The sequence below is a fragment of the Saccopteryx bilineata genome, chromosome 1, assembly GCF_036850765.1.
Source record: "Saccopteryx bilineata isolate mSacBil1 chromosome 1, mSacBil1_pri_phased_curated, whole genome shotgun sequence".
NCBI lineage: Eukaryota > Metazoa > Chordata > Mammalia > Chiroptera > Emballonuridae > Saccopteryx > Saccopteryx bilineata.
Genome location: NC_089490.1, coordinates 238,576,617 through 238,599,771, shown reverse-complemented (window position 1 = coordinate 238,599,771; position 23,155 = coordinate 238,576,617). Strand labels below are relative to the sequence as shown.

Below are 23,155 nucleotides of genomic sequence, written 5' to 3'. Positions count from 1 at the left end.
CATCACTCCTTTCAGTGAGGGTCAGAATGGCAGCTCCAGTCTTGCCATTGGACAGGTTTTTATATAGTCTCTGATCAACAATGGAGAGATGAACTCCAAAGTACTGCTGCGTTTTTAGGATGACTTTATGCAGGATTTTACCAAATTAAACTTCCTGAAGGAAGTCAAAGCTACCTAAAGGAAACTTCCTACCATCAATTACTGGGCTCAGTAAAAGGATCAGTTCTGACTTCATATATTCTATCCCTAAAATCTAACATGAGGATTTCTTTAGTCTAATTTTAGTATAGTCCCCAAATGGATGGTTATTAAAATAATCTTCCATTAATGCTGTTTGTCTTGCACTGTGTACCCAATGGACTTACCCCATAATGGAGTCTAGCTAAATCAGTCCGACACAAACTACCTGAATATGTACTCTGTACTCGTTGACAGATTCCAAGGTCATGTCCTCCAAGGAATCTTCCTCTAAAGACTACGACGTCCTGGGTCTGCTTTTGAGTTCACTTGCCTTCTCTTACCTTGTTTTCCATCATGGACAAATTCAGAAACACTTTCTTTTGTTGACCTTTGTAGTCACTCTTTCTCTTCACTTCTTGACATTGCCCTGGTCACTAAATAGAAAGACCCCATGTGGGAGTGTACACATCATAGGCTCTGGAGTAAAACAGTCCTGGGCCGGAATACCAGATACGCACTCACCCACTGGTGGACCTCAGCTCCCGTGCGCCGGCTTGGTGAGGGACGCTGCCATGAACACTGGAGGCGGCTGTCTCTGTGAGATGATTTCCTTCCCTTCAGCTAACCCAGAGATGGCATTGCCAGATGGTGTGGCAGTTCTACTTTTAATTCTTTTAGATCCTTCACACTGTTTTCTGCAGTGGCTGCACCAATGGACCTCCTCCCTGCCACTGTTTATCTGGAACATTGTCACCCTTGAGTGTCCTGTGACCATCCCTGCTGCACAGACGAGGTTAACACTTGCCACTTTCAGAGTCTTTCTCAGGTTCGTTCTCAGACAGTGGTTTCTTCAGTCTCCTTGTCCAATGTAATCGTGATGGAAAGAGCTCTTCTGGTCTGGGGTAGTTGAGACACCTGGAATAGAGCCCTAGTGGTCTCATCTTGCCCAACGACACATTTCTTTGGTTCCCAATTTGTAAAATAGGGAAAAGCGTTCCCCCAAATTGGTTGTAAAGTGGATACTTAATGAAACAAAGCCTATAAAACTCCGGACGTACAGACTGAAGCCAGTGACTTGTGTGTAAGTCACCGAGATCTATCTGTGCTGTGGTTTTCCACCTGTGAAAACGACGCCACGTGAACTTTCAAAGCCCTTTACATTTTGTGCCCTGCATGCCTTTTTAAGGTATTGCCATTATAATGCTGCATAGCAGAGTTTTTAAATGTATTCTCATATTATTTCATGCGAATTCTTTTTTTTTCTTGTGCTAGGCTGCAGAATGTGTACGCACAGGGGTTTGCTGTAGGCTTTGGATTCGCAAGACAACACTTCTGGGCCTCAGTTACTCCAACTCGAAAATGGGGAGAGTAGCACAGAGTCCCTTCTTTCAAAAAATACACATTGTACAAGCATCTTAATTTTAAAAAGTCTAAAAAGTTCTATTTGCCCATTCTTCTGCCTCTCTCTCTTATTCCCGCCCCCCTCTACTCACTAACCCCCTGATGAATTTCAGTTTATCCAGCATGTTGCCTTATTGGGGTCTGTCTGCCATCTAGTGACAAATATGATAACTGCATGAGTCACAGGTTCCTGCACCAAGAATGACTCTCAGCCTTCTGCTGCCTGGCGGACTGATGGAAACCGTTAAACATCGTAGTGAAAGGGAGGGAAACCCTCATCTTGCTTCTTGCAGCTAAACAAAACCCGGAGTTCAATGGTTCTGTGACGTGGGCTCTCTGCCCCTGTAACATCCTCTGTATGTTTGCTTCTGGGTTATCCTTCAATGGTAATGCTCTTCTCTCTCATTGTTTACCAGCCCATGTCCTTGATTGCATTCAATGTCTTGCCATAGGTGAAGCTTCTCAGGCCCAGTTTTCTTCTCTACTAGATTACACTCCACGCTGACAGCTTTTCCTTTACCTTCATTTTGTATTTCTTCACCTTCTGATTCAGCGTCCCTTGTTTTTGCAAGGGCTTGACTTCCAAAATGCCATGGGTTCTCCTATCTGTGACCTTGACTTGTTTTGTTTCCATGGGAGCTGGATTTCTTTCTTTGTGTGTGTGTGTGTGGCAGAGACAGAAGAGAGAGAGAGGGACAGATAGGGACAGACAGGAAGGGAGAGAGATGAGAAACATCAATTCTTCGTTGTGGCTCCTTAGTTGTTCATTGATTGATTTCTCATATTTGCCTTGACCGGGAGGCTACAGCAGACCAAGTGACCCCTTGCTCAAGCCAGTGACCTTGGGTCCAAACTGGTGAGCCTTGCTCAAACCAGATGAGCCCGCGCTCAAGCTGGCGACCTCGGGATCTTGAATCTGGGTCCTCCACATCCCAGTCCTATGCTCTATCTACTGCACCACCGCCCAGTCAGGCTGGATTTCATTTTAGAACCACATGTATTTGGAACCCACTGGAGGGTGGTTCCACATGTATTTGGAACCTCCCTTGGAGGAGGCATGCCACCTGGCTCTCCATCTTGTTTTTAGTCCTTTGTAGAGGGTGGTGTAACACTCTACTTACTCTGTGTGCTTACAATGTCTTGTGCATGCAGGAGGATTCCCCTCTGACATGTCTGGGACTGGCTCCCAAGAACATCACGAATGCTGCTAATGTGGCACAGTCTTGGGTGACAGGTGAAACTACTTTTGTTCATGTGATAGCTGCACCAAGTTCTAAACCTGCTTCTTGGGTCCCAAAATGATATTTAGTTTTCAAAGATAAAATGGTAAGATGATGATTTGAAGTTTGGAGAGACAGCCTCCTCGCTAAGTTTTGTTGTGTCTTTTTATTTTGTGTATATTGCGAGATGTTTTAATGGGCGAAGGGATTGTATTTCATTTGGCAGAAACAACGCATGTACGTTTTTATGAGTATTATTTGCCTAAATAAGGTGTTAGTTGAATGCGTGTATTAATCTCCAAGGTAGATTTGATTGCTAATGTCAGCATCCATCAAATAACAGACCAGAGGGTTTTGCCTGAGATTGTAAAATTCACTGTGATGTCAAAGACTAAAATATGTAAATTTTCTTTTTCCCTGACTTAATTATTAACTCTGTTACCTCATTTCCTAAAATGTTAATCATGTTTTAAATAATCAGAACTTGAAAAGCTTGAAATGTATAATTAAAAGAGGCTGCTGGCTAACTTTATGAACACCCAGACAATGCCATTACCATCTGTTAATGCTTCCTAAACATTGGAGGTAGCTAAACACAGTGTCACCATCTCGTGTCTTGTGGCCATAAATTAAAGAAAGCTGCCTCTTTGTAGGGCTCTGGTCCGGAAGAAATAAAGTTTTCCCTCCCCTTTTCATAAACATTTATAGAAAAAGCTACATATGTTTCAACATTCAGAAAACAGAAAAGCTTTAGTGACAACAAAAGACACAACAAAAGACACAAGCTAGGGAGGCAGGCTGACCTGGATGTCCACTCCTTTTCCAGGTGTGTGGACTATGTCATATCCTTTCCCAGAACTTTGAAAAAATATTTGTAGGGTTTTTTTTCCTAGACATCTTATTATTATTATTATTATTATTATTATTTTGGTTGCAATAATTTCAGTATGTTGTCTGCTTGTAGCTGTAATTCTTCATCTGTCTCGTAATCATCTTTTTTTTAAAAAGTATCTGTTCCCAAATTGAGGCCATGTTATGACCGTCTCAGTATGTATTTTGGGGAGCTGTGGTTAATAATTCATGACCAGTGTTTGTTTATTGATGCTCGGAAGCTCTCTCCCTCTGAATGCTCATTACTGTAAGATTTCCATCCAGATCGGAACCGGAATATTTTTCTCTAAACACATACCATATGCACAACGCATTCCACTGACAGCAGCTGTGTGTATTTATTATCTTTCTAGTTTAGAGAGATAGAAAGGTCTGCTCCCCTTCTCAAAAGCTATAGTCAGTTGTATAAAAGATGTGTGTGTGTGTGTGTATATATATATATATATATATATATATATATATGGATGTATATATATATATTATTTTTATTGTGTGTATTGAGATTGTTTTTTCTCCATCGCAGTCAGAGTTCAGTCTCTGTCTCATTTAGAGTTCAGGTTTCCTATAATGCTGTGTCTGCGATGTATGAATCCAGATAAAGAGAGGGAGGGAGTGGGATTGGCTCTGTGTCACCACCCTGAAGAACACGCAACATGTTTTCTGCAGTTGAAGCTTATTTGCTTCCAGTTACCCAGAAACACTCTCATTTACAGAAGGGTGACCGGGTCTTTGTGCCCTGTGTTGAGTGTTCTCGGCATGGTGCAAGCAATTCTTTACTTCCCCAGAAGGCATTGCACCTGCATCCTGACCCACCAGACATAGTGGCACAGATGTGATCTGGGTTTGGTCAAGCTCAAGGGGCTGGTGATGTTTTGGTTAAACAAGCTGCCACTTACTTTTGTCTTGAATGTTAATCTAATTGATTGTAAGTCAGGCGTCCCTCAAACAGGGATCGACCTCCTGGGTGGTTGCGCCTGTGACTCCCACACGTTCCATCCTGTGGTTTGTTTTTGGTTTGTTGGTTTGAGGTTGAGTAAGGGTTGAGGTAAGTCATCTCTGACTCCTTCTTTCTGCTCAGCTTGACCAGCTGTTGGGTCGTGTTCAAAAACCCCAAATGCAGCATATTGCTATTCAAAGTGTTCCCTATCCAGTCAAAGTCTCCCTTTACACATGGTGGAAGAGATTTACTTGCCTAATGCCCACCTGTCATCGACCCCTCTCTTTTAGGCACGATTAAAGAGGCCTCTGAAAAGCCTGGACGGCGCTCTGTACGATGACGAAGATGAGGAGGAGGAACGGTCCAGCAAGTCAGTACTGGCTTTGGTGTCCTACCAAGTGATGTGGCTTAGTGTACAAGTCGTAGATTCCAAAGGATATGCCGTAGAGCGTGCGTGCTCAGTGATCACATAGAGCTCCCTTGTATTATCACTCCTTAGCAAAAGAAACCCATACTTGTGGGCATCTTGTGGGGGATAAACCTTGAGGTGGGACAAGCAACAATGCCTACGGTGATGTCTGCGACATGGGCGAACCCGCCCAAGTCAGAACCCAGCCCTTCCACTGAGGAGGGGCGGGGATAGCACTCAGTTGGAACCAGCCAGTGTGTGTGTGTGTGGGGGGGGGAGTGGGGAGAGACTTAAGTCTGTGGTGCTATCAGACAAGGAAAGTTTAATATGTGTTGAAAATCAGTTTTATTCCAAAATAAGGGAATTAATAATAATATACATTTGACTTCCTAATTTTAAGACATAAGGGTGACAAATAGACCTTTTTTTTATTATTATTAAATATATCTTTGTCTCTATAAGGGTAGGTGTGTTCTTCTCTAAGACCAGTGAGTAAATCAGTACAGGAAGAACCATATAAAAATATTGGACATGAACTTGACTATCGCAAATGTGGACAGTCTGCTATTTCTAAGGCTGGTGTCCTAAATCCCGCAGAATTCATTGGCCTGGTGTGAATCCCCTGCTTCCTGTTTGATGGAGGCGCTGTAGACTTTTCTTCTGTTTGTTCTTACATTAGACCATCAGAATGGGCGGTCTGGGAAGTGGTATAGACGTCACTGTGAAGGCTTTGGCCATGAACCCATTATCCATGTTCTTGTTCTGCGGACGTAATGTGCTTGTGCATGGTGAGAAGTGGCGTAAGAGCCGCACGGATGGTTGTACAACCATCCGAGTGTGCCCTGTCTCCCTTCAGGTTGTCATCTGAAGATGGTGAAGAAGCCCCTGCTTATTTTTACGAGAGTGATGACTCTGTTGAGCCCAGAGCCAAGACCCCTTACTCCGGGGAGATGGACCTGCTCGGAGAGATCCTGGACACGCTGAGCACGCACAGCGCAGACCAGGGGAAGCTGGCCGCGGCCCGGAGCTTGGACTTCTTCAGGTCCATGGATGATATTGACTACCAGCCCACGGTTAGTGCGCTTCTGGATATCAAATTGCAAAAAGATCTTCTTACCCTTACTGCCTATAGCCTGATGCTATAGTCTTAGTTTGTAGACGTCTTTAACGTCTAATAGGTAGATGTCAACACGACAAAGATATGATCAAATTTAACCATCAGGAAGTATTTCCAGTAACAGAATGCTAGTGGTTTCCCTTTTATTGAACCCGTTCTGGAAGCGACTGTCATTCATTCAAATTCTTTGGTCAAGCAGCAACATTTTATGACAATCTAATTTTATAGTTCCTTTCCAGAGAATTTTTTAAAATGTGAAATGTCCCCACTTTTATTTTTTCTCTATTTCCTTGGTCTTAAAATTTTTTTAACAAGTGTACTATTTCAAGTAATTTTTTATTGTTCTGCTTCAAAAATGAGCAATGCTTCTAACAACTTGAACTGAATGCTTTAGAAACACTAGAGATAGAAGAATGATTGTCAATATCAGTAATTCCAGAACTTGGCATTGATTGTGTACTCTGATTACCTGGGTTTTTTTTGGGGGGGTGGCTTGGCAAATTCTTTTTATTTTACTTTATTTCCAGCTTTATTGAGATATAATTGACAAATAAAAATTGTATATATTCAGAGAGTACAACTGGGTGTTTTCATAGGCGTGTGCCTTGTGACATGCTGACCACAGTCAACTAATTAGCATATATATCACCTGACATGGTTACATTTTCTTTCCCTTTTTTGAGGGGAGAGCATTTGCAATCTACCCTCTTAGTAAATTTTAGGTACAGTACTGTTAACCGTAGTCACTGTGCTGATCGTTTGGACTCCAGATGGTACTCATGGTCATAACTGAAACGTACCCTTGGATCAACCTCTGCCCCCCCACCCCACCCCCAGGCTCTGGCAGCCCCCGTTCTCCACCTCCATGAGTCGGACTCTTACCTACATGTCAATGAGATCATGGAGCACGTGCCTTCTGGGTTTATCCATGTTGTCCACAGTGGCAAAGTTTTCTACCTTTTAAGGCTGAATGACATCCCATTTTTCTTCCTCCATCCGTCCACCCATGAGTGGACATTTAGGTCGTTGCCATGTCTTCGCTGTTGTGAACACACTGCAGTGAACACAGGTGGGTGCAGCTCCAGGGTCAGGATAGTGGTTTCATTCCCTCTGGAGACATTCCCAGAAGTGGAAGCACTGGGTCAGAAGACAGTGCCATGTTCTGTTCTTTGAGGAGCCTCCACACGGAATCCCATGGTGGCATCAGCAATGCGCATTCCCACCCTCAGTGCGGAGGCTTCCCTTTCTTCCTTTCTCGAATCCTCATCCTCCCCAGCACTTAGAGTCAGTCTCCTTGGAACTTTATAGGCTACAGTTGCAAGGATGTGGAAACAACACCCCTCTGGTTTCCTTCGTGGTAACAAAGCGGTAGGGAGGTATTTAGAATTAACTGCAAAGGAATGGTGAATCCCTTCTGAAGGGATGAGGGGAGTTCAAGTTCCCAGTCTTGAAAGATAGTGATGTTGTTTCAAAATGAAAAAAAAACACACATAATTGCTAACATCATGCTATCATTTTATCAAAATTCTCCTGAAGGTGTTTTTTCCTCTTTCAGAATAAGTCCAGCGCGCCGAGTGAGAATGACCTAGCCATCCTCTGCAGTGGGTGTGGGGACCAGGCCGACTGGCATCTCGGGCAGGACGACAGTGCCCTTCACGGCAGGCACCTCCCTCCATCCCCTCGGAAGCGGGTCTCCCTGAGCAGCCTGACAGATACCCTATTCATCCTGAAGGAGGAAAACCACACCAAGCCCCTCAGTGTGGACCGTGTGAGTGGGCCCCTGGAGCTGGAGGAGCCAGCTGCCCCTTCCGAACTATATGCCTCGCTCGCTTCTCCAGAAGTCTCCCAGGCCGGGAAAGGAAAAACAGAGAAGGAGGAAACACTAAGGCAGGTTTCGGATGATCTACTGACCCCCAGCGTTGGGCGACGTCCATCCACTTCAGTTCCTTGGGAGAAAGAAGGGAAAGAAGCTAAAGAGTCTTCCGAAGATGTTGGACTACTCAGCGAGGTAGTGTCATTGTGTCACATGACGTCCGCCTTCCAACAGGACTTGAAGATTTCGAGCGAACACACAGGTGGAAACCAAGCTTAAGTCAACAATGAAGAGTCAGTCTCTTGCTTTCAGGTGTCTCTGGAGACGCTTTAGGGTTCTGTGTCATTGATACAGTATACAGTACTTTGTAGGAATGACAGCTTTGGTGACTGTCTACAAATCACTTTTCATTTGGAGGATCACTCGATCTCCTGGGTACATATGACCCATTGATTTTTAAGTGTAACTCTTTACTGTACTCTTAAATCAGGTACTAGTTTGTATGTGTGTTGAAGGTATCTGTTGAACCTATGATTTCCCAGCATTGGTGCTTCATGCTGTTCCTTTTATTTAAACTAAGTATGTGTATATAACCCCTGCACCTAACCAGTTGCTACTGTATTAGTCTGGTTGAGCATGAACTGATCAAGGTATGAACCCTGATCCGGAATGACCCTGGAACTGCTGACACGATTAACCCACTAATTGCCTTAATCTTAACGCCTCTAGTTAGCATACTTAACTAATTTATGGGAGTGCTTGTAAATTCTCAGAGATAAGTTATACGTGTCCTGCAGAGCAATAATGCCTTTCCTAGTCATTGAATCAAGGACAAAATTCTTTTTTTTTCTAGTTATAAAAGCGCTCTGTGGACATGGTGGGTAGCCACGTGTCACAGAGTCCCCAGGTCCACCACCCCTTTCATTTAGTGATGTGCATGAATGACAATGTGAAGTTAAATACCCTGGTTTACACATGAGACACTGTCATTGTTTCCCCATCTCTCTGTACCCTTAACTTTCTAGGAGTCCTCCCTCAGAAAGCTAAATGCCATATAAACTGTCCTGATTTTTAAAAAAATGGTTCTAGTGGTCCCCCCTTACCTAATAATGATCTAAATTGTTTCTTTCACCTCACATTTACTTTCTGAAGTGATTGGCTTGATATTTCAGAAGTGTTCGAGTGGTAGGAAAATGGTGACGAGAGGACAGAGAGTCTCCCTCCATCCCTGAGCACCAGGTCTCTTGTACGCACGTCACGTTAGTGCAGCACGTTCATCACAGGGAATCAGTTTTGATGGTCCGTGCTTTCTTCAGTTTCCCCCTGTTGTCCTTTTTCTGTCCTAGGATCCCATCCAGGAGAGCATGTGACATTTGGTTGTCACGTCTTCTTTGACGCTCCTGTCCCCCCCCCCACCACCACCACTTGGCTGTGATAGTTGCTCAGACTTCCCTGGTTTCTGGTGACCTTGACTGCTGTGAGGCGTCCTGGTCAGATCTATAGTAGGAAGCCCTCCCTCTGTTGGAATTCATCTGATAGTTTTCTCATGATTCCACAGGGGCGGTGGATTTGAGGGAGGAGGTTCCCAGAAGTAAAGGAGTGTTTTCATCACATCACCTGAAGGGCCCAGCCGGCCATGTGAATGTGGATATTAGCATTGAACTTGATCACCTGGCTAAGGCTGTGTGTGTTAGATTTCTCCACTGTGCAGGTGCTCTGCCCCCTGCCCTTTCCTTCTGTGGTCTTGGAAGGGAACCGCTGTTTCCTCTTCTTCTGGGCACAGGATCTACATAACTCACTTGGAATTCTGCATGGGAGACTTGTCTCCTCTCTCAAACTCATCAGAATAGGAGTCATGTATTGATTGAGTGGTGAGAGGCTAGATTGATCGGAGAAAAAGCCCAGTGATGTTAGGCTGACTGGCTGTCAGTCTGTTCACTGTGTCTGCTCTGCGCATTTCAGTTATGACTACTTTCTAACAATTGTCATTTTAGAAGAGGATTTTGAGAAAATCATTCAAGAACCCCACTGGGACTGTCCTCTAAAATATTTACTGGAAGAATTTAACTTTTAGGTAAAGAAAATGTCAGAAGGGGGTTTGTTAAAAAAAAACAAAAACAACATTGCTTAAAAATATTTATTCAGGTCGGTTTTTAAATAATTGAAAGAAGATGACCCAAGTTTTTTTTCTTTTTTCAACTACATTCTGAAATCTAAATGGAAATGTTTATTTGGAACAATTATTCACACATGTTTATAATGGAAGACTGACCTGGTTTTCCTTGTAAGAGTGAACCCTGTATATATTGAGGAAGAAAAGTTTTTTATCTTTTTTTAACCACTAAAAGTAAGACTCAAGGTTCTTGTCAAATTCAGTTTTTATATACTGATTAAAAAATTCCATCTTGCTCTATGGATAGATGTAATAAGAGATGTCCATTTATCAGAAAAGCTGCATTCAGTGGGAAGGGAATAAAAAAGAAAAAAGAGGTCAGTCTGGTTGTTAACCTGCTCAGCAAATAACTCCATCATCATTTTTAAAAAGAATGCAGAGCAGCCTTTTAATATAAATATTGGAATGATGTATTCTTCTGTTCCCTTCAGAATTCAGTCTGCAGGGGAAAGTATTCATGATTGTGGCACCAGCAGGTGTGGGGCCCTTGTTCATTCCCTCTGGAAACACCATGGCCCCAGCAAGTTTGGTTCCTCTTTCCAGCTGCCACCTCAGATGTCTGACCAAATTCCTATGTAGCTTGGTGGGTACTCAGCCTCCAGTCACCGGCCACACTTCGGTCAACGGTATTTTAAACTGTGTCTGTCTGTGCCTTACTTCACATACAAAGTCAGCTGCTAGAGTCCACATCCGAAACACAAGCAAAGATGGAAACTCTATAGGTTATCATCCTTGGGAAAAAAAAAACAATAACAGCAACCCTAAAAGACTGGTAGCAAGCCTTAGTATTTCAAAACTTGAACATTTTGAATGTTCCGAGTCTGCCCTTAAAAACCAGGATGGTGGTGGGTGTGAGGAGACCTCCCCCACGTTTCACCCATTCTCCCCACATCCACTGCCGTACTGGGGAGTGAAATGTAAGTGAGGTCTGAAAGGGACAAAAGTGTCATTTTCTGCTGGATTCCTGTTATCTATTACAAGTAAGCCAAATATTTGTAAATACCCCTGGTGTTTGATTTCTTTTTAGTTGTTGTTCCGAAGAAGAAACAGACGTATATAACTGAGAGAGTCTTCTGGCTCGGGTTCAAGGTCTTCCCATGTCCTCTAACAGAACCTTGGCTCCCCCCCAAGTCCCACCCTGGTGTTTACGCTTTGCCCTTCCACACCATAGCTGTGGTATTTCAGGGGGATGGAAGAGTGGTGTGTGAGTTCAGGAGCTAGTGGTTTGTTCAGGGAGAGTTGTTAGGTAGTATCTTCCAGTGTTTTCCTACTTTAGTGTATTTTCGAAAGGCACCAAATTACATAGCATGATTGTTTTCATGATTAAAAATTAATAACTCATTCATTTAGGAAATATTTATGGACTGTTTGTACCGGTCCTATGCAAGGTACAGTCCCTGAGGACATCGGGAAATAAAATGATTGACATAGTCCCTGCTGTGAAGGAACCAGTTAAACAGAAAAGGAATTGCAAATCTCCATAATAATAATAATAATAATAGTAATAATAATAATGAATTCTGCTTAGATGTTATTAACCCAATATTCTAACACCAAAATGTCTTTTCAAGCTGCTTGATCAAAAAACATGCTCTGCGTTCAGAACCACAGTACTATTTCTGACTTCGTGAACTTCCTGTATGATTATATGAAGTACCTAAAATAATGCTGCTAGCTAAGAAGCCTATTTTTAAAGGACAGATTCTGGAGATAGAAACTGAGTGTCTTGTGTGTCTGATTTTTCACCTCCACTGACACTCAGTCCTCCAATCGGGGGGCATAGGGTCTGGAATTATAATGGAATAATGGTCCTTGTGACACTTGGGATTACCCCAGGGGTGTGGAGGCACGTGGCTGGGAATCCAAGGGTCCCTGTCTTTGTCTTGGTTACAGCTTTCTCTAGAATCAGTCCCCCCCCTTTTAAATGGAAGCAGAAGGAGACCAGGGCTTTCTCTGGCATTTTGTGCTCATGCCCTAATAATAGGACACAGGAATGCTGATAAATTAATTGTTTCTTAAATAGGGAGAAGTAGGCTTCTAATCAAGAGGAGAAAGCTGTGAATATTCTCAATATCTGTAGTTTTTCTAGAAAAAAGAAATCTGCATTTTTCAGGGAAAAAAATTATTTCCATGAATACACTTTTGGATGCAAATTCCATTTTGTTTAGCATAAAAAGGCCTTGATTCTGGATAGATTTCTGTAGATCAAGCTGTAAGAATGTCAGACGAATACCCGAACCTAATTGCTCCAAATGCTTCATGAGATGGAAAGCAGTTCTTTCAAACTCTGAAAGTAACTGATCTCTTTCTTACATTGAGCCCATTTTAGCATCTGTTTCTTAAAAGCTTACGTAAGATCCAAGCAGTTCACGTTTTGATTTTGTCATGCTAGAAAAGTCTGTGTATTTAGAAAGAAGCCTATTTTATTTGGAAAGGAATAGAATTTTGTGCAATATTTCTTTTGCATCATTTAGTTCGGATAAATACGCACATCTGCTGTCCCAGCAGAAGCCTTAAGGTCATGTTTTCCAGTGTTTGTGTAAAACTGTATGTAGCAACGACCTAGGTGATTTTAGAGGGGAAAAATTGTCTTTATATTGTTGGCAGGAGAAATGTTTTTGTTTATTTAAAATAATTATGGATACTGCATTATAACTAACTGCCTCAGCAACAATAAATATGCAATAAGAACGTCCTGCACCTTAGATTAGTGTTAACAATATTGTTACTTTAAATGCAAATGTATGTATGCAACATGCTGATCCCACATGCGGCCGTGTAACCAATACCCAGTCCGCACTGTGTAAGCCTAAACGGCGTTGGTACGGTGATGTCCACCCACATCCTGTCAATTGTATTCTGTTTTAGTTTGAATCTTGGGTCAAAAATTTACACAGGGCATCACCAACACTTTTGGCCTGTCTGTAAATGAGGTTGATTTTTGTACAGTGTACAGTTTGTTGATCCTTAACAGCTTCTCCGGGTTTCTACTTTGATGATACTTGAATCAGGCAGGAAAGCACTGTGGACAATATGTAGCTTTGGATGCAATATGCAAATATACCAAAAAAAAAAAAAAAAAAGAAAAAGAAAGGAAATCAAGGAACGGAACAGTCATGTGGCCTGGATGCTGTCTATCCAGAACGCTATGTCTTTTTTTTTTTTAGACCATCCTTGAGTGAAGTGAAGGAATCTTAAACTATTACAATCGTGTGTCTTAAAAGGTTGCCGCGTCGCGTCACTAATGATTACCTCTTTGATGTGAGAAACCTCAACGTCCCTTTGTGTCTGTCATTTCAGTTTTCTATGAGGGCATTTGTTCATGTTGTACAACAGGGGACATTGAGGGACATGAGCCAGTTGGTCGCCCTCTGGTTGGTTCTGTGCTGTTAAGGATGGGACAGAAGTAGAACTCAGTGCATGCTAATGGTACCACATGCATGAAGCCAGCAGCCTTCAGAGAGCCTCACTCCACTGCCATTGGTTATTTTGAGAGCCATTGAATCATCGGATACCAAAAACGAGATTTCTGGCATCGGCTGCCATTCAATACTCAGAGCCACACCTGAAACAGCGAACAAGTAAGACGTGCATGAGACCTACAGCTTAAATGGCATCAAGCTTTTATTTCATTTTCTTTTAACATAAAAGGCACGTGAGAGGTTCCCACTTACACTTTCCCAAAGCTTGTTTTCTTTTGCTTTAAAGAAATCACTGTGTAAAACGACTGAGCCTTTTGCTGGACAGGGTGACAGACATCTTTAAAAAATCCAGCCGGCACTAAGACTCGCGTCATTTTTCTTGCATCCTTGAGGCTACAGGTTAAGTCATCTCTAACGCTGAGTACTACTAGGAGAACCTTGTGTGTACAAGGATTGTTTGGGGAACTTTTAAAAATATGCAGAAATAAATATCGAATGAACAATGTTACCATAAAGTGCCCAACAAAATGCCGTTATGAAATAAAATTGGTCGTGATCAAAACTTTGCATGGCCGGTGGCTCTTCTTTGGTAATTGGGCAGGTGTCCCCTTCATTTTTCTAGGTGACCCATGGAAGGACCCTACCGTCTCCACCTCAGCTCTGCTTCATTGCAAACTCAAGCCCACATCTTCCTGACAGGGATGGGAGACGGGTTTTATGACACTCTGTAATCGTAAGGGAGGTGTATGCAGTGTCACTGAGTGTATCAGACAGGATCATCCATGTGAAACAACTGTATTTATTGACTTTTTTTTTTTTGAGAACTGAGAACAGAAAGAAAAGGGTTTATGAATAGAACTTCAGAGACTTCTATAGAAGGGTGACCTTCTCATGCGAGTGCTGTGATGGTTCCAACAGGAGCAAAAGCCAAACTCCTACTAAAATAAGCGTGTTTAACAATTGAGGAACAAAGTTGTCATTATTCACACAAGATAGAATTCAGAAATACAGGGTTGATCACGTCATTTTCCTAGATATTCTAAGTGAAATGAAGCTACGATTCTAGAAATTATAACTATTTTACCCTCCCCCCACCTTCTTAGTGAGGGCCCCCCAGCTTCTGGCGTAACTTCTGTCATGATTACCCCCTTGTTTTGTGACTGTCCACTTACGTATACCACCTTCCCCAGACCCCGTCTCACAAGCAGCTCAAACAAATGTTGGGTTAGTGTCTGTTGCTCCAAGCTGTATGTTGGGAATCAGAGAGGGGGAAATTAATCAACTAATGTACGTGTGTGTGAGTTAATTTGATTTCCACACAGACATGGCCGGTCTACCCTCCGGTAAGGCATTCCCTTGAAAGCAGACGTTTTTTCTGTTCATCTTTGAATATCCAATTCTTAGCACAGCACCAGGCTCACCACAGATGTCGAATGCACGTGTTGAATGAAATTGGACAAAACAGGAGGAGTCCACCACGGCAGAACTTTGGGAGGGTCTCAGAGCTCTCTTGACTCTTGTGTGAGTGTGATAAATAAAACATCCCTTCCCTTGGAAATGGCCTTCCGCTAAAGAGTCCTATCAGACAAAGCAAAACTGGTGTTGGGCTTTAGTAATAGTAACATTCCAAGTCTCAAACTAACTGATGTCTGACGGAGTGAGGAGAAAGAGACACAATCATGTATTCAGGAACTTTTATCCATAGCTCAGAGCCTTGGAGAATGTTAAACCTGGAACCATTTCTGCTTGAATTATGGGTAAAGGTTCTCACATTATAGGACAGTGAAGTATTCTTATTTGTGCTTTTAAAAGATCTAAACCGGTGTTTCCCAACGTGGGGCCCACGCCCCACAGGGGGGCAATTCGATAGTTAAGGGGGCAATTTGAAAATGGACTCGACACGACTTTAACTCTTTTGCCCCGGGCCATTTAAATGCAATGCTAGATATTGGTGCCAAATTTAACAAAAAATGCAATTCTTAAATAATTGCGGTAAATAATTATTAAGTATAATTTCGTTTGACGAGACCAAAATATCAACTGGGTGATTGGCGTCGTCAAATAAACTTCGTCCTGGGTTCACCGCGGAGCGTGCTGTCTGCCGCGGGGAACCCCGGACGTTTTAAAAACTCGCTAAACAACGCAGTTATTCTCACCTAATTGGCCCATCGCAACTTCTGTAGTGTTTCACATCATTCAGTTGGTGTTAATTTGAAATAAGTGTCAGTCAAAACTGTTGTAAAAGCTCGTTGATTTAATAAATATACATATATATATTGTATGGATATCATTGGTAAGTATTTGATTTTATTTTTATCAATATTAAACTCTTTATTAAGTACTTCTTGCATCGGGGCTAGAAAGCAATAATATTTTATAAATATTATTGGGGCTATAATAGTACATGCACGACAATTTTAATTTTAGAAGCATAACTTTCGAGAAAATTTTGTCAAGTGCAAAAAAATATAGATACCTTTTGATTTGCGGTGGTAGTATAGTAAATGTGTTATATACATTTAAATAAATATGAATTTTTAGTATACGTTTACTCTATGTCACATTGAATATATTTTAACACATATTTTAATATTAGTTTTTAATTGATCTTATTTTTATTATAGCCCATAGTAAAATGAGTGGTGCAAGCAAGAAAAAAACTCGTCAATATTCGGAGGAATATTTAAAATTTGGGTTCATACCCGCTGTTCACGATGAGCGGATTCCTTTTTGTCTTTTATGCCAGCAATGCTTGACCAACGAATCGATGAAATGAGGTCGTCTTGAGGCACATTCGAAGGCGAAACATAGTGCTTATATTAATTCAGATTTGAGTTACTTTAAAACTTTAAAGAAAAATTTTGAAAAAAGAACAACATTAAAGTCTCTATTTACTGCTCATACTTCAACTAATAATCGTGTTCTTGAGGCTAGTTATCAAATTTCTTTATTCATCGCTAAAACTGGAGAAAATCACACTATAGGAGAGAATTTAATAAAACCATTAATATCAGCATTTCTTAAAATGGTTCTTGAAAAAGATGACAAAGATGTAAAAGCTATGCCACTCAGTAACAATTCTGTTAGCAGAAGAATAGATGAAATGAGTGAGGATATTGAAAAACAACTTATTGAAAAGCTGAAAACAAGAAAATTCTCCTTGCAAATGGATGAATCAACTTTGAGAGACAGGCAGTATTGATAACTTACGTAAGATATATTGATAAAGGACATTTTGCTGAAGAAATGTTCTGTAAAAGATTAGAAAGCACCACTACCTCCAAAGATATATATAATAAGCTAAAAAACTACTTAGATGTCAATGATATACCAATAAAAAATATAACATCTTGTGCTGTAGATGGTGCTCCCAATATGATGGGCAAGAAAAATGACTGCTTAAAATTGATGAAAGATGCGAATCCAGAAATGATTCTTGTGCATTGTGTTATTCATAGGGAAAACTTGGTAGCTAAAAACATCTCGCCTGTTCTGAACGAAGTATTACATACAGTAATAAAGTGTGTTAATGCTATTAAAGCTAGTGCCAAATGTGAGCGTCTTTTCAAGCTATTTTGTGAAGAACAAAATGAAGACCATGTGAGACTTTTACTTCATACTGAAGTAAGATGGCTATCTAAAGGAAACTGTTTGAAAAGATTTATGGAACTGTTTGATACTCTTAGTGATTTTTTAAGCGACAAACCTGAAATGAAGTATCTGTTAACAATAGATGGTAAAGCATTTGTGAGTTATTTAGCCGATATCTTTGAAAAACTAAATATATTAAATAAATAACTTCAAGGAACAAATAAAACTCTTGTGGATGCAAAAGCAAAGATATTTGGTTTCATTACCAATATTGAGTTATGTCAGAAACATATTAACAACAAAAACTTTAAACAGTTTCATTGGCTCCAAAAATGTGAAGTAACTGATACCGCTTTACTTGTTATTGTCAATCATTTGAATATTCTATCGGCTGATTTAAAAGAAAGATTTTCTGATTTAAAACAAATTGATTTCCCAACATGGATGATGCAGCCAATGTTAGTGGATTTGTCTGATATATCAAATATGCAGTATCAAGAAGAACTCGCAGAATTGCAAAATGATGAATCAGTTAAAGCTTTATTTAATATCAAAGGAGCGATGGCATGGCTTTGTGAGGAAACAGAAATCAAATACCCAAATTCAACCAAATGTGCAAGAAAACTATTGCTACTGTTTCCATCTTCATTTTTAGCTGAATGTGGATTTAGTGTTGTAAATGATTTACTGGTAAAAAAAAGATATTGGCTGGATATAACACAACGTGGAGACTTGAGACTAAAGCTAACCAAATTGGAACCTAATATAAAATCTCTGTGCAGCAAGCATCAAGCGCAAGGATCACACTAAATTAAAATAATAAATTAATATAGAAAAATCTGTATTAAAATTATTTGGAATTTAAATTTCTGTTTTTCATTATATGTTTTGAAATTTTACTTACTGTGTTTTGTTAACAATTTCATAGTGATTTCTTCCTAGAACCTATCATTTATGTTTATTAAGTGAACAAATCAATTTTTTAATGTTAAAAATTATGTATGTTACATAGGGGGGGACATAAAAATTTTATAAAGGTTAAGGTGAGGCATGGCACAAAAAAGGTTGGGAAACACTGATAAACATTTGATCCCTTGTAACCTATTGAATGAGTAAATGTGAAACTTGTTATTCAAGCATAATCTTTTCCTTTACAGATGGTTGTCCATTAAAAAGTGTCATGTTCACAGCAGAGACCATTACAGATTTGAAGGTTTACACTGATTACTCAGGTGTGGGCACCTGGCACTTGGTGTTTGGTCCAGGGTTTGCTCTAGTCTACATGATTGTGTAATTATTTTTAAAGTGTTAACATAGCAGGAAAGAACGTAGAGGTCAGTTAAAGTGTTTCTATTTGAATTATTTGAGAATGTCCTGGGCACGTTTGATCCCTGGCCCCTTGTCTGGCAGATGGCAACCTCATCTTGATACTGGAGATGGTTTGAATGACGGAGCCAGGAACATTGGAATTTCAGCCTAATTCCCTACATCTTGGTTTGCGATTTGTCTTGGGTGTCCTGGCTGGTAGGCTGGACTTATTATTATTCTTTTTTTTTTCTTTTTGTATTTTTCTGAAGTTAGAAGCAGGAAGGCAGAGAGACAGACTCCTACATGCTCCCAACTTGGATCTACCCGGCATGCCCACTAGGTGGCGATGCTCTGCCCATCTGGGGTGTTGCTCAGTTGCAACTGGAGCCATTCTAGCACCTGAGGCAGAGACCATGGAGCCATCTTCAGCACCCGGGCAAACTTTGCTCCAATGGAGCCCTGGCTGTGGGACGGGAAGAGAAAGATAGAAAGAAAGGAGAGGGGGAGGGGTGGAGAAGCAGAGGGGCTCTTCTCCTGTGTGCTCTGGCCAGGAATTGAACCTGGGACTTCCACATGCCGGAGTCAATGCTCCACTGCTGAGCCAACCAGCCAGGGCCACTGGACTTATTATTTTTTTTAACCTTCCTCATCCTGTCCCATGTTCAGTGTCACCAGACCAGTATTTCTGTGGCTGACGTCTCTCTTCCCCGTCTCTGCCACTCATTGCTCCACCCTTCCACATGAGAACACTCCCTCTGGAGTTCTGCTCCCTCTAGGAGCGTCTGTCTGCTGTGCAGACTTCTGGGCCCCCGTGGGGTCTCCCCCATGATTCTGATACAGTGTTTGATTTGTTTGATTTCAGTTACCGTTGAGTGCTTGGTGCCAATTGCAATGCATTGGGTGATTTTTTTTTTTCATCATACAAATGAACTGAATGAATGATCATGAAGGGGAAGATGATATTATTAATGTATTGGTTTTAATCTCAGACTTGTCTGTTTCAGCTATGCTTGAATGATTCAGAAAACATGCATTTTGAACAGCCTCAAGGGGGTTGGGAAGTGCTAAAAGCCAACGGCAGTCTGAGCATCCGGGAAACTGTGACTTGGGGGGTGAGGCCCAGAGGAGGAGACCCTTTAGCATGCATCAGATCCCTGAATTTAACTTAATATTCAGGACCAGGCGCATTGAAGATGACGGTAGCAGCATTTAAGGGAGACACTCAGACCTCACCAGCTAGCTCAGTCTGCTTCTTTTTTTTGCAGGTGGGAGACATAGCAAGAAAATGATCAAGGACTCGTAGACTTACCACACGGAGGAGAAAGCTCTGCACTGACAAGTAAGTAGTACTGAGCACCTGAATGCTGGTTCGCACTCTCCTTGACAGTCACTAGGGCAACAGTGCTGCTTCGAGAAGGCTGACGGGTCACAGCACTGATGGGGGGATAGCTCGGTCTGCCTACGATGTTTCCACTCCTGTGGTGGTTTCTTGCTAGACGGATTTTTCACCGTCCACACAGCCGTGTAGGTCACCAATTCCAGGTTCCTGCGTATCTGTCGTGGTGGATCCTGGGGTCCGTCGCGAGGCTCCTGTCCGTGTGGGTTAAGGTGGGGCCCCCTTGGGAGCCATGCGGAGCTTTGCGGCATCTCTTCAGGGATGGTGTACCAGGGCTTGCGAAGGGCGGTCTAGAATAGAGCCTAGAGCAAGGGACAGTGACAGGAGGCGTATGTGACAGCAAAGGAGCTCTGAACTCCTAACTACTCTGAGATCAAAACATTCTGAAAATGCCACGGGCAGCAGGAGCTGTTGTTACCTTGTGATTGCTTGCTACCTGACCGGCAGCCCTAGGTCGGGTGGGGCTCAGGGACAGGGCTGGCCTTGGATGTCGGCGGGCCCTGGGGGAGCATCCTCACCATGCTTCTCAGACTGAGAGGCGGGCCTGCAGAGAAAACGGGGCTGATGGAAGCCACCACTGCTGCAACCCAGAGGAGAAGTCACTGGGCCACCAGTCCCGATGCCCGTGAATGTCAGCACATATCAGGGAACCAAGGAGACGTCCGCATGGTAACGTTTTCACCAGGGAACTAGGTGTCGCAGCAGCTGTCCTCAGGCGGGGGCTGCCGACGTGTGATGGATGGCGTGGCTGGGTGTCCGGGACCATGAAGAGCCAAGCCTGGGACCAAGTCACAGAAGAACAGGCCTCATTTGGAAACACACACTGTTGTCGGCATGTTCTGACAGTGCCCGGCAGGCCACGCTACCCCTGTGCTGGCTGCAGGTTGACAGGGGAACAGTCGTATTCACCCCGGAGTGGAGTCTTTTGATTGGAATTGTGCCCCTGGGCTGCACACACCCAGGTGAGCCCAGCCAGCTGGTTGGTCCTCGACAGATGGTGAGTTAAACCCAGACCCATGGATGATACTGAGCTTTAACAAGGGAGGTGTGAGGCGAGATCCCAAAAGGTGGGTTTGCAGTCATCCCTGTACAAGAAAACTTTAAAAAAAAAAATTCTTATCATCAGTTGTTTGGTTCACGGAGAGATCTGTAACCTTTGGATTTATTTTCTGACGATTTTACGGGGAACATACAAGTGGCCAGGGTGGGGGGCAGTCTGTCCATTCGTGTCTGTTTTCCAGATGAAGTGATGTCTTCAGTCGGGCAGGACAGCCATCACGAGGCCATTCCAAGGGACAGGACTGATATGGAAAAATCGTCGTTCTCTGAACAGCACCGGCTCAGGTTACCTGTGCATCCTACAGTGGATGGTAAGACCAGGCAGAGCAGTTCCTCGCATGGTTGGTTTGGCTGAGAGAGCAGGAGGTCAGAGGAAACGTTGCCCCCGTGGGCCAGTGGCCTGACCCCCCCCCCAGTGGGAATAACAATAACGAATGCTGCATTCAGTGGGCTCACTGCTCGTTACACCTGTCCCACGAGTCACCATCCTAACACACTTGTGCAACAGGCCCAGTTCCCACTTTTCAGACTGAAATCACATCACCTGGATGGGGCAGATCAGACATTGGAAGCTGTGCTGCTTTGTCTTGAAAGGCTCTGACGGCGAGGGTAATGTTCCTCCTTCAAGGGGCTGTCGTTATGTCTAAAAGAGACATCACGTATGCAGTGTAGCTATATATCATCCCGGCCCTTAGGGCTCCCCAAAGGATCCACCGTTCGCATAAAACAGTCAACATCGTTCCAGCCGCACCTTCCGGGTTCCACCTCTGAGGATTGCTACAATCAGTGTCTAATTAGCCCCTCTTGTGCTAATTGGCAAGAATAATAGTTCTGGCTGCCCAGGGCCAGATGCAGGGATGTCCCCAGCCCTGTCTTGGATGAGAGGATCTGCCCCACTGGCCGCTGGAGGCAGTGGAACCGGCAGGTGCGACAGCTGATTTCGGTTAGTCATTTGTCATTTCCTGCTTCCTTCGGCTCCCATGGTGGCTCCAGGAGCCACGGGCAGGGGCCTTGCTGTCACTCTTGTCAACACGCACCAGATGTGGCTTTTCCATTGGCTGACTGTGTCCACTTTGAGCCCGGCCCCCAAAGCCTGCAGATGGCTGTTCTGGGGGGACTGTCGCAGTTCACACTACCCAGCGCTGTGCTGGGGGCTTGTGGGTTCTCACCCTTCCTTCCTGCTTGGAGGGCAGTCAGGCACACGTGTGTCTCATGTGATTCATGATGCACTCTTTACTGTCACTGGGAAGGCGGATGCTGGTTCCCAGGGCAGCGGTTCTGGAGGTGAAGGAATCGGAATCCGAGAAGGGCTGCCTAGGGCCATGGTCGTTAGGCTGCCCCGTTGGCTGAATGATTGTGCCTCAGTGAGCTTATGGCTGTGTAGCAAAGCACCCTAAACCCTAGTGACATTGCACAATGAATCGTTACTCCCTGTTCACGCTGTGCATGGATTGGGCCGCACCTTCCTGGTCTCCCGTGGGTCACTGTGTGGCTGCCTCCAGTGGGCAGGGTGGCCGGAGGTCAGGCTCAGCTGAGACACCAGCGCGGCGGTCCCGGAGCTGCCGTCCGAGAGGGGCAGAGCTGCCTGCCCCTCGTGCCAGCACCATTTCCGTGACATTCTCTTGGTTAAAGCAAGTCACAGGCCAGACCTGACCCAAGGTGACGGCACCTTGGCCCCACCATGGGAGGGTGGCCACGTTACAGTGCAAATGAGCATGGGAAAAACTGTCATGGCCACCTCTGAAACCACGCAAAGATCCACTTGGTGTGAAAGTTGCAACAACATCTGTGAGGCCGACACTAGCTTTTTCTATGCAGCGTGAGCTTCATCTGGTGGAAGATAGTGCAGTGTGAATATTTCACAGGGCAACCTGAAAGCATTCCTCCTAAGGTACTTATGTGGTCACTCGTTCACAGAGGCAGGGGCTTGGCTGGAAGTCACCTCCATGTGTGTCTGGAATCATTCATGAATTCAGGCCCACATTGTTTCATTCATGTATAGATCTGAACATGCATTTCTTTGCAAAGCCCTAGAGTAGCCACGCAGCCGGCAAACAGCAGGAAACCGCCAGTTTAATTAGATCATTTTCCTAAACATAATAGCTACCATGGACAGCTCTCTTTCTTCCTACCTGTGCTAATCCCATTGCACCTGACTTCTGCCCTATGACTTTTTTATTTAATTTGTTGGGGTTCCCCCCAACTCAGCTATGTATTATGTTTTTCTTTTAAGCAAGA

General features: G+C 43.2%; 1 protein-coding gene across 5 annotated transcripts in view; it reads left to right on the top strand.

Moving 5' to 3' along the window:
* DENND1B (DENN domain containing 1B) overlaps positions 1 to 13,239 on the top strand; it is a 150,121-nt gene extending 136,882 nt beyond the window's left edge. For all 5 annotated transcript variants that reach the window (XM_066238578.1, XM_066238558.1, XM_066238596.1 and 2 more), the window contains 3 exons: positions 4,920 to 4,999; positions 5,895 to 6,111; positions 7,711 to 13,239. In XM_066238578.1, coding sequence (XP_066094675.1) covers positions 4,920 to 4,999; positions 5,895 to 6,111; positions 7,711 to 8,247 — 834 coding nt within the window. In that variant the 3' untranslated portion in view covers positions 8,248 to 13,239. The remainder of the gene's footprint in view (positions 1 to 4,919; positions 5,000 to 5,894; positions 6,112 to 7,710) is intronic.
* Positions 13,240 to 23,155: the final 9,916 nt, after the last annotated feature.